Raw genomic sequence first — 19338 nt, forward strand, 5'->3', positions numbered from 1 at the left:
ATGCTGTCCAACCCCTTGCACTATTAATTCTTAGTGCAACTTTTGGTGTTTTCTCGCGTTTCCACCTTTGGATCATTGTACTTCATCTTTATTTTCTGGATCTCTATATTGCTGTCCAACCATTCCAGGCCTCTCTTTTCTCTGGTTTAAGGCCTGAGTGGCCGAAAGTGGCCCAGTGCTTGGTGTGACAGCATAAATTTCAAAACTCAAACCAATCTTTCCTAACAGGGAGCACATCCAATTCTTTGAAGACCAGGGCATCGTGGTAGGGGCATTCTTGGCTCGCTCTACAGGAATGTATACTCATAAGGATAAGGAGTTCTAATAAAAATGAATTATCATTGTTGAGGTGTTGAAGTACAAACAGTATCAATATACTTCACAGATTTGTAATAAATGTTATATTACTCGAGATGAAGCCAGTTGTCTGGTTTGGTCGTTATTTCCCTTCGATAATATTCATCAATAATCATTTGCTTCCATGTAAGAGCAAACGTTTTCGGTAATATGAAGTGAACAAAAATGAAATGGAGCATGGAAAGCTAGTAGGCCGTTGCCAGGTTAATATCCTTCAGATATTTCCACCTGCCGTATATTATATATTAGCTCCTAATGGCCTATTTGAATCAGTGTACATACTGAACAAATTTAAAAATCTTAAATTGTGAAGAAACAATATGCTCGAATTGGATTCGTTGTTTTCACATTATTAATGCAGTTGGGATGCAGGAGTTCCATGGGCACAAGCTTCCAAAACTCTCTCGAACAAAATATCTTAATAAGAGTCGCTATCAGTAATCAAATAATATTTCATTGGTGAAAGAGCATTCATTATACTATGTGCACATTCAACCGGGAAATCAAAGAAAAAAGTCAATTAGAATATGTATTTGGCTGGAAAATGATGAGCAGTATATCTTCGTACAATTGCTATCGTGAGGAAACATTTTTGGTTGCATAAAGCAATCCAGGTGTGTTCATTATACAAAATTTGTCATTCACAGTCACAGGACAGCACCCGTTTCCAAGGATAATTCCAAAAACAGAAAGCTTTGAATCTGAAACACAATGTAGCTCGTTTACTTTTTCATCTCTCAAGAGTGAATTTTGGCACTATTATGCATTCTTGGAGAAACAATGTTTTTACAAGATTTTCTACATGGTGATGAGAAATTACCCTTGTTATTCAATATACTCCTCTTTCCTTTCCCAGCATCTTAGTATAAAATATCCTCTTCTAACATTTAAATACAAAACAATATTGCTTAGCAACATCCTTACATCTATTTGATAATTAACAGTATGGAGGGCAGTTATTTACAACAATAATAATAATCATAATGATAACAATTAGCCTTAGGTATCTAGAAGAAATACTTGACTCTCTCCTGTGTTCTAAGGTCATGCATGGTGTTATAGTAAGTGTAATCAGAAGGTGGGAGTTCGTCATGATAAGGAAGACCAGGAATTTTGATTGGCAAGAAGCCAAGGTAATTAAAGATGCTAACTGGTACAGCAATCAGACGTAACTTATAAGGGGTGACGAATCTCTTTTGGCGATGATGCCTGGTAACATCAGAGGTGAGAGTACCAACATCACTGTCTTGATGAGTAGCCTGCTGGATACCTCTCTTCTCTGGCACAGCATACCAGGAATATGTGTCCTTTTTGTGGTCGGAGGCATCTGTGGGAGATCCTTCATTGCCTTCTTCTCCAGTTGCTTCTTTGAATTGAATAAACGATGGTACTGAACTAGAAGCCTCCTTTTGAGCAGCAGTTTCTGAGAATGCTGTGATTGGTACAGTGGCCTCCAGGTCCCTTTGAGCGGCCTTCCAACTTCTCGTCCAGTCTGGTATAGCAATCCAAATATATTTTTCTTTCTTTCCTTTTTTCATACTTTCGTCTGAAACAAAGAACGCTGTTTTGTCATCTGTGGGCAATTTTACAGCCTCAGTGTAAACCATATTTCCAGTCTCAGCAGCGTCTCTTTGCGCAGCTGGAGTAACAATCGAGATATATTTTTCTATCAGGTCCTTCTTATTTTCTTTGTCAGGAGCTGAGGAAACCCATTCTTGGCTCTCTCCACCTGAAAGAGTTGACTGCGCTTCAGCCTCTTCCCAAGCATCTTCTCCATCTCCAAGGGCTTCTGACGGAAACTCTGAAGATTTCTGAAGAGATTCTAGTGCTGTTAGGTCATAACTGGTGTAAACCATGTCCCTGAAAAATTTTGAATTAAAATGCTCAGTTATGTCATCGTCACTGACATCCTTCTTTTCCAGAGGTGAAAAGGAAGGTCCGGTTATCGGCTTGGGCTGGACGGGTCCTCCTTCAGCTACATGGACGAAACCTTGCAGTAAAATCAGCACCAGCGTTGTTGCTAAACCTGGAAAATAAAATAAAACGGTGTTACGATAAATCCAATACCAATGATAACTAACAATGTTACTATTATATTATAGGCAATATACATTATCTAAGCAAACTTAAACGTCATCAAATCATTATGGAAGCTCTAAGGTTCTTAGGCGACAAGATGTTTCTCAATAGTGCCAACGGTTGTTTGCGATATATAAAACAACATTCGTCCTGCTCCGAGATCAACCAGGACTTGCTTCTTAATATCCGTGGTTAAATATCACATATAATTTACAAATATATATATATATATATATATATATATATATATATATATATATATATGATATATCTATATATATATAATATATATATCTATATAGATATATACTATATATATATATATATATATATATATAATTGACTCCTATTATCAGCTGTTTTAAGGACTAACACACACACACACACACACACATATAATATATATATATATATATATATATATATATATTATATATAATATATATATATATATATATATATATATATATATATATATATATATATATATATATATATATTAGGAATCTTAGAAAGGAAGATATGGTAATTCAGTTGTATTCCACATAGGAAAGTGAAAAGAGTTTTTCTTAGATAATGCCAAACAGTTTCGTACTCCAGTGGAACTCTTCTTAGAAGGTTTATTAATAAACGCTCCAAAAAGAGGTCCATTGAAGGACGAAACCGTTGGACATTTTCTAAAAACAACTCTTTTATTTTCCTATGTGGAATGCAATTGAATATATATATATATATATATATATATAATATATATATATATATATATATATATATAGATAGATAGATAGATAGATAGATAGATAGATATATTTTTAACCTTTATTATTAATTTGTAGCTTTTAAACCTTTTTCATGCAAATTACAGATTTACTTGTTCATAGCGTCATGTAGACATTTGTTTTGTGTTAAAATTTTTTTTTGAATGACAATTACATTTCAGCTCATATATATATGAATATAATATATATATAATATATATATATGTTATATATATAGATATATATAGATATAATATATATATTATATATATATATATTATGTTATATATATATATATTATATATATAATATATGTATATATATATTAATATATATACTAGCTGACCAACCCCGTCACTGCCAGGGAAAACTCTGGATGACAGTCTACTTCAGGGGTTTTCAACCTGGGTACGCACTTCCCATGGCACTCGAATGAATGTTAGATGCCGACCTTCAATGTGCTTTAACAAATATTGCTCCTCGGCCAACTAGGATAGTTAATGAAAACTGTTTAAAACTGTTTGCAGCTGATGTAATAATAATGTACTATTTTGTTTTTGCAACTCGGTACCATAAACTTGAGCACATTTACTGTATAACCAGAGGTAAATGATTATAAAATAAATTGTCTATTTTTTAATGGAATTCTTTCTGTTTACAGTATTATTGGTTGTGTCAGGAGAGTTATGTACTTACTTCCCCTCTGTACAGTTTTTCTGAGTTGGTTTTGTTTTCCACGTTATACAAAGTGAAGGGGGTACATTACTGACAATACAAATTCCCGAAAGCGTACCTGGGGAGGAAAAGGTTGAAAACCCCTGGTCTACATGTAGGGCGAGAAAGAAGGGAAAGGAGGAAGAAGGGAAAGGAGGAAGAAGGGAAAGGAAGAAGGAAGAAAGGGGAAAGGAAGGGAAAGGAGGAAAGAAGAAGAAGCGGAAGAAGGGAAAGGAGGAAGGGGGAAGGAAAGGGAAAGGGAAGGAAGGGAAGGAAAGGAAGGAAGGGAAAGGGAAAGGGAGGAAGCCAAAGGGAAAGGGGGAAGAAGGGAGAGGGGATGGGTTTCGTTGACGGTCTGACTAACAGTTCTACTTTTTTCATTCGAATGTTAACCCTTCGAACAGTCTAGGTAAACTGACAGATATTTATGTGCTGTTTGTCCCTTTTATCCAGGTATTATTGTGGTGACTGTCCCTCTTATCCAGGTATTACTATGCTGTCTGGCACCTTTAACTAGGTATTACTATTCTGTTTGTCCTTTTTATCTAGGTATTACTATGGTAACTTCCCCTTTAACCAGGTATTACTGTGCTGTGACTGAAAACTATTTTCAGTAATATATTTCTACTGTCTCGAGTACATGAAATGAAGTCTGATGAACCCGTAAAGTTTATTTACCGCATATGTTGCAAAGGGAGTGGGTAAGGGGGAAGGGTGGTTGGGGTACGGGTTTGAAACCTACTCTGTTATCCGGGTTGGGTTAAATGTTTTCGTCTATATCGGTCAAGCGGTTCCGATTTCTATAGTGCACAAAGATACAAACAACACTCCTTATTATATATAATATTTAGTTTGTTGTATATATATATATATATATATATATTATATATAGATATTATATATATATATAGGGATATATAGTGTGATATATATAATATATATATAATATATATATATATATATATATATCTATATATATATATATGTATATATTATATATATATATATATATATATATATATATTATATATATATTATTTTGAGATGTGTAATTCTAACAGGAAAGACTGAGATAAATCTTCAACCAGCTTAATTTTTTTTTTTTTTTTTTTTGTCTGCTTGTTACGTCTTTTAGTTAGGGCAACATTAAAATCGAGCCTGATCATCTCGGACAGATGTTTTGAAAGGCAAAAAAAAGGTAGTTTCCATGTAGGAAGCTCATTTGTATATTATTTCAAACCTGATTAGCTAAAATTTAGTGACTGCCTTCAAGAAAAATAAAATAACACGAATTGAAGGTCTAATTGACGGGTCGATGTTCGCCAAGAACAAATTATTGTGTAATTTGCCTAAAAAAGGTTTTAAAAGTAATAAAATAATAAAGATTAAATTATTATTTTTTCAACTAGCTAAAATTAGTTAAGATGTAGTTCACTGTTATATTTGCCAGACACTATTTAGTGAAGCATTTTACTCCCATGTGTATTTGGCAACACTACATGTACGCATAGGTATTTAATAATAATAGTTGCGTTCTAGGTGAATATTAACCGTACATGAAAATAGATAAGGAAGTTAAAAAATTCTTCATTAAAAAAAGCCAACCATGTCATGGGGATTGCGCTGTAAATAGTAATCTTTCTTTTTTTCTTTCTTTTTTGGGGTTTTGCTAAGACTAGTCTGCCTAATAAAGAAGCATCAGTAACTGGCTATGACGTCAATACTTTCACAGAAGTCCACAGCAGGCGTGTCAGAAAGAAAAACAGCTGAAACGTTGTCATTAAAAGTTTATCAAATTAATGGAAATCGACAAAGCTTTTGGAAGGGGCTGCACAAAGCACTATAATGATTACCTTAGAATTATTTGATAGCCTGCAATGAAGAATGAAGGAGAAATCTTCTGAGTACGAGGAATGACGACGCAGAATTTTATAACAATACAGAAATACAGATCATTTATTATCTGTCCGTCGTCACTTCGAATGAAACCGCTGACATTCACTATACGACCTTCGAAGGCCCCATTCGCCATTCGCCATTCACCACCATAAGGTTGAAGGGTGTCTCTCTTTATGACGAAAAGAGGAAGAAATAAAAAAAATAAAAAAGAACAACTCTACACCATGACGGTTGCTAGCGGATAGGCCCTGGGCTAGCATTGTAATCTCGTACAGTTACCGAGATCACAAAACCTCTGTTTCTTGCGATTTTCTGTTTCCCACGCTCTCGTTCATTTTAACGAGGCTCGTAACGAATTTTGCAAAAGCTTTTTTGAAGGCAGGTATCATAATGGATAACGTAAGTAACTTTACGAGGGCGGTAAGAAATACTATGTTGCACTTCTTTTCAAACGAAGGCAGCGGTGATGTAACTATTTTTTTACCACAAGATTTTTTTCTTTACATATTCACTGAAATTAATTCCATACAGCATTAGAGAGAGAGAGAGAGATCGCTATGATAATCAAATAGCTGTTCACTATTACATAGTTTCTGCGTACGCGTTGCTTTCATGTATTAATATTAAAATCGTTTGCAGATAACATGTAGAACTTTAACTGCAGTATGCAGTGGAGTGTGCCTTTCAAAATGTACCCTTTGTTGTTTCCGAGTTTTCACTCTGCGTGATTTTTTTTAGATCGGCTCCTCAGCACATGCATGAGAAAGCAACGTTTGTCTTCGCGAGCAAATAGAAATTGAAGACTCCTGTTTACACTACTGTCTTTTGTAAGAGTTGTTTGTCTTTTTAACAATTAATTTGCTTTCCATTTACTTTAAGCTTATTCATAGGCTGAATTTAGCCGCTCAACTCTTAATTGATTTGTTCTGCTTTTCTCAGCAAAGTTAGCAAGCTCTTACTCATTACTAGAAAAATAGCTCTTTGTTTAGCTACCTTCCGCCTTTATATACAAATAAGCAATTCCTGTTTTGCGGTTTCTAAGGTTCTAGTAATTTTTGCTTCTTAGACTTACATTGCGGAACTCTCTCTCTCTCTCTCTCTCTCTCTCTCTCTCTCTCTCTCTCTCTCTCTCTCTCATATATTGATAACGTTGCGACTATCTGTCAGAAAAGCTACAGATATTTTAACCTTTTAAGAAGCCAAAAAAGCAGTGCAGGGCGAAAGAGCATTTTAGATTGTCCATTAAAATTGTTATTTCTTAATATTTATTCATCTCGAATTGCTTTATTTTCAAATATTCATTCATCTTGAAATGCTTTATTCTTAATTATTCATTCATCTTCAAATGTTTCTTTTTCAAAAAAATTTTAATCTCGAAATGCTTTATTCTTAATTATTCATTCATCTCCAAATGTTTCTTTTTCAAATATTCTCGAAATGGCTTTATTCTTAATTATTCATTCATCTCCAAATGTTTCGTTTTCAAATATTCATTCATCTCGAAATGCTTTATTTTCAAATATTCATTCCGTTTCAAATGCTTTTCTGTTTTCGAAAGTTCGCTAATTGAAAAAGGCTCGTATCATGTCTTAGCTCAGCACCTCAGTCGAGGGGAAGGGGCATAGGTGGAATGGGGTGGGGGGAGGCTACAGGGAGAAGGGGGCCGGGGTGGGTGGGTGGGTGGGGGGTGTTGTGAGGCTGGGGAATGTTTCCTAATAGAGCCGCAGGTCTTCCACCTTGCCTGATTAAGCGAGGTGAACTTTCACTCTCCGATAAGCGTCGTGATTGGGGTTTGCCTCATCCGCATGATAAACCGGTTTTCGTGCGTAAGCCCGATCCACTTTCGTTTCCAACTCTTTTACCTTATTATTACTATTATTATATATTACTACAGGAAGTTTGGGTCGGTGATAATAAAATGTAAGAGTAATGGAGACGTGTACAGTTAAGATGATTTTTTCCAGTGTCTTTACTTAATACCTTCAAAGCGTTCATTTAATAACCATTAAGCGCTCATATTGTATGAGGAAAAATGCACGCAGATTCAAATAAAGTTCTTGCTCTTCTTTCTTCCCTTCATTTTCACTGCCATTATGTAATAAAATGTTCATATTTTATGCCTGACCATAAGGAACGTAAAAGCTTCTTGCACGGCAATGAAGACTGTCTGGTGAATGTAGCCTGAAGCAATAAAAAAGAGAGTCATGATGCGTATTTGCATTTTTGGTTGAAGTCAGAGAGCATAAATAAATACAATCCAGATGACGTCACAGGAGACAACCAACTGAAAAGGGGTGATCTATATCAAGTTCAAAAAGGTAAGACGTCTGAATACGAGCAAAGCTTGTAAAGAACACGAATTTGAATTTGACATAATAAATGACAATAGTTGTGTATGAGAAAGTGGTCCTGCGAGTCTCACTTGCCCCAGATCGGCGTCTAATTGGAATTTGGATTCATAACCTCATGTTAACCGAATTGTGAAGTAACACGCCATTTTGTTATCACCATTTCAGATTCTATTATCAAAAGGTAATTAATATAGGAGCAATGCTACACCATGAAGCGTCTCTCTCTCTCTCTCTCCTCTCTCTCTCTCTCTCTCTCTCTCTCTCTCTCTCTCTCTCTGTCGAAGATGATTCCAGATAGCCACCGTAAATTGTAGGTACTACAGGCGTGCCAACTTTAGTCAAAACTACATTTTGTTTCACAGTTTAAAAAAATTCGCAGTCCATATATTTACCTCCTAGAAAAATCACCCCTCTGAATGTAAGCGAAGGCGTATTCCACATATAATAACAGACTTTCCAAGCAACGCAATGTCTTGCACAAAAAAAGCTTGATCTTTACCTTGCTTGAAACTAGCCTAAAAAAAAAAAGACAAAGATTCACCCCCCCTCCCCCCCCACCCACAGGACTACTAATTAACTAACGTAGTATATAAACTGAATGACCTACCGTAACATTAAATTGCATGCAACTCAGCCAAATGGCTGAATGCCAGACAGCCAAATCGGCAGTGGACTGTACCCAAAATGTTTGGAACGTGTTCACTAAACGTTCCAGTGAATGTACTAGTCGAGCTGTTAACTGACAGAACTTCTCTTCTTTCGTTTTAATTAGAATTAAATGACAAACGGAACCAATAAGCTACATTTAAGAAAAGAACTGAGGGGGGGGGGTGCTGTCCGCCCGGGTGGCACTGTCAGGGGTTGCTTCACTCTAGCATCTTTTGAGCAGGTCTGGTGTAGCATAATTCTAGATTTTATAGCATATTACGTCTGGTCGGAACACTAAACAGCAATTTAGCGACTCTGCTGTTGGACAGTAAGCGGTTTTTGACAACGGCTTAAAATGTGCGTTTCATTCTAACCACTCGAGTACTTTTTAGGACGGGAATGGGGCGGCACTTTCAGGGTCTGTCCCGGACGTCACTAACGCTACTTACGCCACTGTACTGTACCAGTTACCAAGGAATGTATCATTTCACGAAAGCTTCTTTTACGACAGTAAAAAGTTTCTCTTGTCAAATATTATTATTACAAGTGCTATACAGCCACTGGGAAAAACTATAACGGGGAATAGACAAAGATTTGCAATGTAGATATAAAACGATGCCACACAGAATGCTAATAAATATAAGAAATAAAAGTACGGCACAGCCATTTCTTACAGAAATGTGAGGTCTAAATATCTACCCAGGCTAAATAGACCATTGTAAACTCAATTGCTGAGGATGTACTCTTTAAAAACAAGGTGTGATCCGACCTCCAGCTTACTCGAGACACGTGCTAGATTTTCCCTTCACACACAAGTTGTAAACATTATATTCATAACCTTAAATGTAAATTAAAACTTGCTGAACTCTATGGTCAAGTTGTGCCTGGTTACACCAACTAAAAATAAAATTATGCTTATATTTGTAAATTTTAACATAAATTAAACCTTGCTAAAATCTACGGTCAAGTAGTGCTTTGTTTCACCAACGAATATTAAAATAAATATGCTGTATTTTATTAGAAATAATTTTTCTGCACTGTTTAACACACAGGTTATTTATTTTCATTCTAATAAATAAATTATAAATAGCCTATCCTAAAATACCTGTATCTTTATCTCAACGCAAAACACCGTTTTCGACCTTTCTAGGCTCTTCCATAGATCTTTCCTATCCCCCCAACAACAACAACAAAGTAGTTTGTAGGCTTACTCCCCGAGTAAGCGAAATGACCACGGTGGTTGGGAGAAGGAACACGGCAAATCTAAACATAGGAAAATCTACTTGGATCTACAAGTACCAAGTGTAAGTGTTTTGGAAGTTTTTTGTGCCCGCTGATCATAAGACATATTTGGTTAAAAATTGATTAGGATTAACGGTAGCTGGAAGAGAAATTAATAAATAAATGACTACGTAGCATCTAAAGCTTTGATTTTATGTTGTTTCCCATCTCTAGATTAAAAGGAAAGGATATTAGATGTGCCAAGTCTCAAAGCAATTAACCTGGTACAAAGAGATACTGAATGATAGTATGATAAGGGCTGGATTATGTTTCAATTCAAATTTAATTAATATGTATGTGGATTGCAGGTTTAGAGAAGTCGGGACAGGAGTAGATGAAAAATGTGGAATTTTGAGAGAGTAAATGTTAAAAATAAGAGAAAAGGTGTCAGGGAAAGAAGTTGGTGTCTATCAATGGGAAATAGTAATTATTATGAAAGTGAAATTTGTTTGTTCTGTGCAAATGAATGAAAGAAAACGTGGAAGATCGTTAAATGAATTGTGTACATTGTTTATGTGCATTAGGGTTAGATCGTGTTTTGAGGTGGTTTGATCATACAGGGAGGAAGGTAGAAGGTAGGATGAATAAAAGGCGTATATTTCTTGAAATGAAGGAGAAAAGGGAGAAAGAGGACTAGAAGGTAGTGCATCACAGAAGGGGTCGATGAACACCTGACTAGGTTTTATATACAGTATAAAGAGGATGTAAGACTTATGATGTTTTTGCAAAGCGGGCTCACATTGTCATTAGTGATGACAGCAACAGCTGTCGTGTTATCCTTTAAAAAAGCCCCCAAACTCGTTGCAACGGCTCGTTGGTGTCGAAAATACATTGATGGTGGAATTGTCAAGATTTTGAAATAACAAATTGCACCAGACTGGTTAATAAAGGTTAAAAACAAAGGAGAACATTGACAAATATCCGTACAAAAAGCTGACGCGGGTTACGAAAGGGAACGGAAATGTAATAATAAAATTTGCGTCCGTTAAATTTCTAGTATCACAACAGTCACGTGAGTCAGTAATTCAAGGTAACGCTGGCCCGTCATTTGACTATAATATAGAGGTCTGTGTCTGTGGGTTCTTTTCAAAGATTTTCTGTTACAACAGCCATGTGAGTGGCATTTCCATGAAAGACCGGAATTGCATTGAAAGGTGACATAGTAACGCTCCCTAAGAAAATTAAATCGACTCGAGACAATACCACACACACACACATACATACATTTGTATTGTATATATATATATATATATATATATATATATATATATATATATATATATTTATTATATAGTAGTATGTGTCTGTGAGTGTGCGTACTATCTCGAGTTTTAATTTCCGTAAGGAACGTTACTATAATATATATATATATATATATATATATATATATATATATATATATATACTAGTATAAACTACATATATATATATATATATATATATATATATATAAACATTCCTTTTGGAGTGAGTAGCCCAAACAGGAGACGGGCAGTTACCTACATCATGCAACGCGAACAAAATGACATCGTACAGAATTTAGCAAATCCTTTCAGCCACACGCATTCATTTGTGTTTGCAGGAAAAGTGAATGGAAAATGAAATGCAAGAAGTCAAAGTTCATGGTGATTTCCCCCTTGATTCCCAGAACTCTGAATAATGAGATGCCGCTTGCAACCATTCTTCTTTTTGGAAAATATAATTGATTGAGACTTCTCTGAGAAACACGACACACCTATAGGTGGATGACCTACTGTTTATGATTAACTCTACCACCTCTATATATTTTTCTTCTGTGCGAATAAACGTAATTTATAGTCCACAATAAAAATCGATTTCTGTGCAAGACCACAGTGATTGTGTAATGCATGTTATCATGAAAACGTCCTTCAAAACGTTTCGTCATCTGTTCCCTTATCGCCTGCTCCTATTTAGGTCTGGCAATGACTTTCTCAATGAGACAGTCACTCGTTGTGTCTGCTGCAACGCAGCCAGTTTCGTTAACAAAATAGAAGCTTCTTCTCATTTGTCTTCTCTTCTTCTTGCTTTAGTAAACCTGGGCGTAAGTTGTTAGGAAATTAAGAACTCCTGTAGTCATAGTCTGATTAAAATGTAAGTTATCTCCTTTCAATGCAGAGTTGGGCTAAATATAGGAGCAAAAACCACCATTCTGATATTAGGAATGCAACGCCCAACTTCAGTATAAGCTGTTCATAAAACTCTTTTATATTTTCTGTCGTATTCCCGTTTTGGTCGGCTTGGCTTCCTGAGGAAAAACGAGGAACCTGCTTAGTTTTCACAGAAAGAAGAAATGAACAAAGTGAAGATAAGAAGAAAAAATCTGTGCAAAATAAAAAAAAAACATATTGAATCTTTCTTCTGACTGGAAACTGGAGAAAAGAATTCTTTTGCATCGGAAACTGCGCAAAAAAGAAAACGTAAAATGAAGGAAAAATATATTAGGTGATGAAAGACGAGCTGAACGTTTTACGCTCCAGGTGGTCGCAACTTTTATTCATCCTGTTTTCTCCTTAATTATAAAACTGCATAATTGACAATAAAAGAGCTCAACATCTGCAAGTCTGGTGCTGAAAGCAGCGCTCTCAGAAAAAAAAAAAGAGAACATCGATCTAAATTTATCGCTCTGCAGCAAGAAGCACGCACTTTGTTTTACGCCTGTGTCGTGAAAGCAATGAAAAACGAAACATCTACATAATTGGAAGAGAAAGGGAAATGTCATTTCCGGACAGAACCGGTTGTACTAATTCCGGAGTATTTCGATAACCATTTTTTTTTTTAACTTGGTGCATCCGATTATCGAAATATATTGGCCCAGTCCCACCCTCTAATATAATCAAGCAATGTAAAGATACATGAAAAGATCATTTGTTACCGTATTGTGTGCACAATTTCCCACTTTAAGTTTTTGATGGCATTGCCAGTTTTAAAACCAAAGTTATAAATTATAAGAACATCAAATGATAACAACGTCCATACTCCTGGGTTTTATTATCACCAGTGGACTTTATTTTGAAACCCGGTTACTCACATTTATTTGCGGAATATAAGGCAAATAAGAGAACCGTACAAGACATGGGGAAACGAATGACCTCCTCAAAGTGGACCTACTACAGCTACAGAACCCTCGTTGACGGTTGTTTGCGACAATCCGCTGTACTAGGCACCATTGGAAAACCAGTCATATAAGTTATCCTCTTGTTATTCTCTGCTATTCTTAGATCAATTAAATATATATTGACCTAAGAATTGATCTTAATTTGAATGCTTAGTTTTCGTAAGTTCTTGATTTTCATTATTCTTGGTGTTTACGCCTAATTTAATGTTTTGTCCACCTTCCCGGTATTTTATTAAGGCATCGCAATCACCATATTCTTTACTCATTCTTTTCTATCCTTACAAATCTCATCATTCCTGATAACCCGTACCTGATTCACATGACCTTTTTCTCTTTTTCTAAAACAATGTGATTAACCCCTCACTAAACTTTCTCGGTTGGTGTGAAATTGTTTTCTGAATGAGATGAATCAAGAAGTTTAAGAAAGATATTCGTATAAAAGGAAGATGCTCTCCACCTAAAACACTTAGGGTCTCACAGACTTTCCTCTGCCATCAGTCTTAGTCGCATAAGGCAAAACCAACTGGTGATATATTCTACGGTACTCGTGCAAAGTCATGGCATTGCTTTCAACATGCCTAAGACCATTGACATGGTCTGGCATAAGATGCTGTTAACCAAGCAAGCTCTGTTCCTATGGATATTCACTCCTTCCAGTGATAAATTCGTTCCAAGCTTCTAATTCAGTTATTCAGTTTCTGTTCTATTCGATGGTTGTGTATCAGGCCCTTTTTCTGTGCCAATCAGGGCCTCTCAAAGTTCTCCTTCTGTGTATAGATGAACTTCAAAATTTTAATTTTTACACTTATTCATTTTCAGATTATTCTACTCGTCACAAATCATTTTCTCTTCCTTCTCAGCTCTCCTCAGAATCTCGCTCTCGATTTGTTTGCTCTTGATTGGGGTGTATCTTTGAATGGGGCGGAGAAAACCTCTTCATTTTGCATAAAACTCATTCTACAGTAGTAATTTATGAAGTTGAACCATCCCAGATTTATGTAAAGGTTAAGGATATAGAAAGAAAAGTGATGTCATCCTCCACTGCCCTTTGTAGTTCTCATATCTAGGCGGGATCTCAAGAGTTGACCTGTTTTCAAAAGGAAATCTATGTCTCCCCCCCCCCCCTCCCCCCCCCCCCCTTCAACATCATTAGAAAAAAAGTATTCTTATAGATGTGGAGAGACAACCATTTATAGAAAAGTCTAAACTATATAATCTAAATGAAGAAGTAACAAGATCCTAAATCTCCACACAAGCGTTAAATAGGTTATGGTTTTATTTAAGAAAAAAAAAGAAAAATTCTTCACCTGGACGTTGAAAGAACGATGAAATCCGAGTTTTGCGCGCGTCAGCAATGTCATGTCATCATTCAGTTCTTCGTTTTTATTAATATTTTGCGCAATTCCTTTAAAAGAAATAGCACTCGGACTCTGAGGATAATATTCAAAATTTTCTGATAATGACAAAGCATTCTTGTAACATCTTGTCTTTAGACAGCAGTGACTGGTCAAAACTGCAATGTGATTGCAAAATGCGCCATTGCTTCCAGATTTCATGTGATCATTTCCCTTATCTCTTAAGATATAGTCTTTTTTTACCAGATGATTTCGAATAAATGCAGCTACACTCCGCAACTCTTAAAATAACAAGATACTTTTACCAGACGCCAAATTGAGCTTTTTTGGGGTAGGGGGCGGCGGGGGGTGGGCAGGAGTTGAAATTATTATCGTTGTGCAAACAACTGCGCATGCACTGTGGCAAATTGCATAAAATTAACAAACATTCTCGAATATTTCACCATGCAAAATTTCATGACCACGTTTTTTCGTCACCCTCAAAAAATGCGAATCTACTTGACTAAAATGAGACAATATGAACATGCGAGTGAGGCTTTCACCTCCCAACATTCCTATACTTATGTAATAAATGGACTTCAAACCTATGAACTTATGCAGACTCGACCTCCCATTCATAATGTTCTTTCGTGTGCACACATTACTTGGGGTGTGGAAATAACATGGCGAATAAACTGCTTAAAGAAAGTAGAAAGTAACGCTTATTTATCAGAAAATCTGTACACGTAATACTTGTTGCAACTGACAAAGCAACTGATTGTGACTATGGATATTACGATGTTCTCTGCTCATATTGTGAACTATGACGGCTTTGTTGTGATTCACCACAAGACTAAAATGAGGACATATGTGTTTTCATGTCTGACGTTATAATTATGGCTGAATTACTTTGCAAACTTTTTATGATTACTGATTGAACTATGGCGAAACTTTAGTAGGTGACTGATCGAAAACAAATTTCATTCCAGTCCAAGTGAGATGAGAATTTTCATCATGCGATCTCACTGAGGATAAGAAGTCGTTGGGCAATGGTGATTCGGCATAACCCACGAACGTTGAGTTGCAACACCAAAAACTGAGAACGAAAAGAAGTTTCTTTCGAATTACACGAGAAATATAAAAGGAAATAACCTTATCATGAAAAGCTCTAAGATCCGCTGAGTCATCACCAGTTGTTCGCCGTCTTCCTCAGGTGAGTGACTACTTGTTAATACGGCATTTTCTTCTTTGTTATGATAATAAGAAAAAGGCCCAAATGGACGCGTTTATATATACACACATAGATTACTCTTATTACTTTCACGCATAACGTGCTCTTGTTTTTACGCGTAGCCATACTCGTATGTACGAATACGGCAGTGATTTATGCTTGCTCACAAATATATTCTACATAGTCCACCATCCGTTGCGTGGATGTGCTAGTGGAAATAAATAAATTAGTTATATATCTGTATATACTTATACATATATATATTATATATACATATATATATATATATATATATATATATATATATATAGATATATATATATATATATATATATATATATATATATATATATATATATATAAATGAGTGTGTACAAATTAGTTATACGCTAAACAAAAATCTGGTGTTCATGGAAGCGCTCATATATATATATATATATATATATATATATATATATATATATATATATATATATATATATATATATATGAGTACTTCTATGAACACTAGATTTCTACTCAGCATATAACTAATGTTTGCCTCCATCAATCTAGCCTTTCTGTTACACCGCCCCTTCAATGTTTCAAATGAATTAGTGTATTACCTTCCTGAAACATCTGTGTAAGAATGAGTGAATACTGTTGCAAGTCACTTCATTTTTCAGAACTTTCATTTTTCCTTTTCAGTTTTAACTTGTTATCGTCTTGCGTAACAAACCAGAGTTCACACATTGCTTCCGAAGCTCGTTTAGTTGAAGAAAAGAGTTCTCTTGTAAACAAAGTAGGACGAATGTAAGGGGAATGGATATTCGGCAGCCGTGGGACTTTCGAAGGGAAAGCAGACACTACTTCAGATTTCGTAAACCCATCTCAAGTAAAGTGACGTGCTTCCAGCTTTTATCATAACTAGTGATATGACAATATGAGAATAAATATTACTTATAAAGCAAAACATCTATGATTCGAATTCTTTCCAAGTCTCAGTTTGGAGAAAGGTCCGGGACGTTTCTATTTACAAGCCCCAACGTCTCGAGTCACTCGTAGAGCCGACCAGAGCCGACGCGAAGCGGCTGCTGCTAACCACATTTTCTTCTTTTGTGCTTCGACGGTAGACTGTTCGGCTTTCTTAACACGTGCTCAAACTTTTCCTTTTGTTCACAGTCGAACTTTGTTCTCTTTGTACTGAAGCGGTCGGTCAAGGCACAGAGTACAGAAAAACCCCAAGTTAAATGATGCCGCAAGAATGAACTTTCCATTTACATTCTTCAGGTTTTGGCACTACAACTCTTATTTCTCTCTCTCTCTCTCTCTCTCTCTCTCTCTCTCTCTCTCTCTCTCTCTCTCTCATATATATATATATAGATATATATATATATATATATATATATATATATATAATATATATATATATATATATATATTATATATATATATATATATAAGCGAATACCACAGGAAAATGATAGTCAGAAATCCAAGCGCTTTCGTCTTTACTAAGACATTGTCAAGGAACGTTTCTTGACATTGTCTTAGTAAAGACGAAAGCACTTGGATTTCTGCCTATCATTTTCCTGTGGTATTCGCTTATTTAATGAAGTCAAGTGCATCTACTGTGATTTTTAAGCATATAATATATATATATATATATATATATATATATATATATATAAAATTCTCTCTCTCTCTCTCTCTCTCTCTCGTCTCTCTCTTCTCTCTCTTCTCTCTCTCTCTCTCTGCTCCTTCGCCTTAATGTCGTTTCCAGTTATCGTCTTCATCCATCTCAAGACTGGCTGATTATCAATTCCGGTTAATGTTGTGATTCGCTTCCCTACAAGACGATAATTATACTTCCGCTGCACCTGCTGTGCTTCTAATTATTTTGTTGCAGCTGCGACAGATGACGACCTTTCTCGAAGAGCTTCATTACTGAAGATTACTTTCCTAATTTCTGGATCATTAAAAGCTCTAATGATTCTTTTTCAAACTGCATGTATATACTATATATATAGTATATATAGTATATAATATATATAGTTTATACTACTATATATAGTATATAGTATATACTGTATATAGTAAATACTGTAGTTCCATAATATTGCGCATGAAACATGCAAAAGTGCAGGTAATTGTATTTCCTTAGCATGTGCGAAAGGTCACATTGCAGTTGTCGCTTGGTTACTGTGGTCGTGGTCACTTTCGTTTTACCTGGATATTATAGTCATAAAGTATACAGGAACTGAGCAGAGTTTTAGAAGGTTTTTCGTATATCTTGACAGGTAGAATCTTATTATTTCCAAACACACACCCATTTTATATATAATATACATATATATATATATATATATATATATATATATATATATATATATATATATATAAATATATATATATATATATATATATATATATATATATAGATACATGCTTAAAAAATCACAGTAGATGCACGTGACTTCATTAAATAAGCGAATACCACTGGAAAATGTTAGGCAGAAATCCAAATAAAGACGAAAGCGCTTCGATTTCTGCCTATCTTTTTCCTGTGATATTCGTTTATTATATGCATATATACATATATATGCATATATATATATATATATATATATATATATATATATATATATATAAATGCAAAAGTATATGCATTATTTTGGACATGGTCACTTGTCTGGATTTGGGTGTGGTTTTCACGGACGGCCTTAAAAAGTAATGAATTTATTATTGAAAATCAGAAAAAAAAATTATAACAAAAAAGAAGCTTATAACAGAAAAAAACTGACTTGTATTCAACATAAGAATAATTTGAAAGATATTCCATATCTACTGAAGAAGGAATTTTGGAGTTGACGTTGCTTTTTAGAACAGTAAAACAATAAAAGTACTTATACAGAACTCGCCGACAGTGCTAAAGGATGTATTTATCAAATTCCATATGTAAGTATTGGACAAATCCTTAGAACTCATATAAAATGTGTAAGGTATGCACAGGGGAACAGTTGAATTTTTGTACGTGTTAATGGAAACAATCATACAATCAACTGGCGGGGCAAAACAAGATAGTTTATTCACTGTCTAGTTTTTTTTTAAATTGAAATATCTGTCAAGAAGAAACGTGATACATTTATGTAAAAATAGATATGCAAGATGCATACATTTTACGTGGGTAGTTGAGGGACTGGGAAAAGGGAGGTAGGACACCCGACCTATAATTGGATTTGTAGAAAAAGAAACGTCACGAATGAGGGTGGTAGGACTGCAAAAAGACCGCCTGTCAAGTGTGAATATTTGGCTGACTCTGTATGTTCGTCGGTTACTGTCTTGCTAGCACATATCTTGTGACATTTTACGACTTTGTATCTGTCCTTTAGAAATGGTCCAGCAACATAGCTGACGATGTTTAGGATTTACAACCCGGTTGTATTTTCATGTGGTTGTTATATACTCGTATAGACATGCTGGTATGTGAGCACCGTCTCTCTCCCTTTACCTGACTGCGCTCATCATCAGTCAAATGTCATTTTTTACAAGTATATACTGCATATAATAA

At 35.2% G+C, this 19338-nt stretch overlaps 1 protein-coding gene across 1 annotated transcript in view; it reads right to left on the reverse strand.

Moving 5' to 3' along the window:
* Positions 1-872: 872 nt before the first annotated feature.
* LOC135207263 (uncharacterized) overlaps positions 873-19338 on the reverse strand; it is a 60956-nt gene continuing 42490 nt past the window's right edge. The window contains exon 3 of the mRNA XM_064238916.1: positions 873-2383. Coding sequence (XP_064094986.1) covers positions 1365-2383 — 1019 coding nt within the window. The 3' untranslated portion in view covers positions 873-1364. The remainder of the gene's footprint in view (positions 2384-19338) is intronic.

Source organism: Macrobrachium nipponense, chromosome 32 (genome assembly GCF_015104395.2).
Source record: "Macrobrachium nipponense isolate FS-2020 chromosome 32, ASM1510439v2, whole genome shotgun sequence".
NCBI classification, from domain to species: Eukaryota; Metazoa; Arthropoda; class Malacostraca; order Decapoda; family Palaemonidae; genus Macrobrachium; species Macrobrachium nipponense.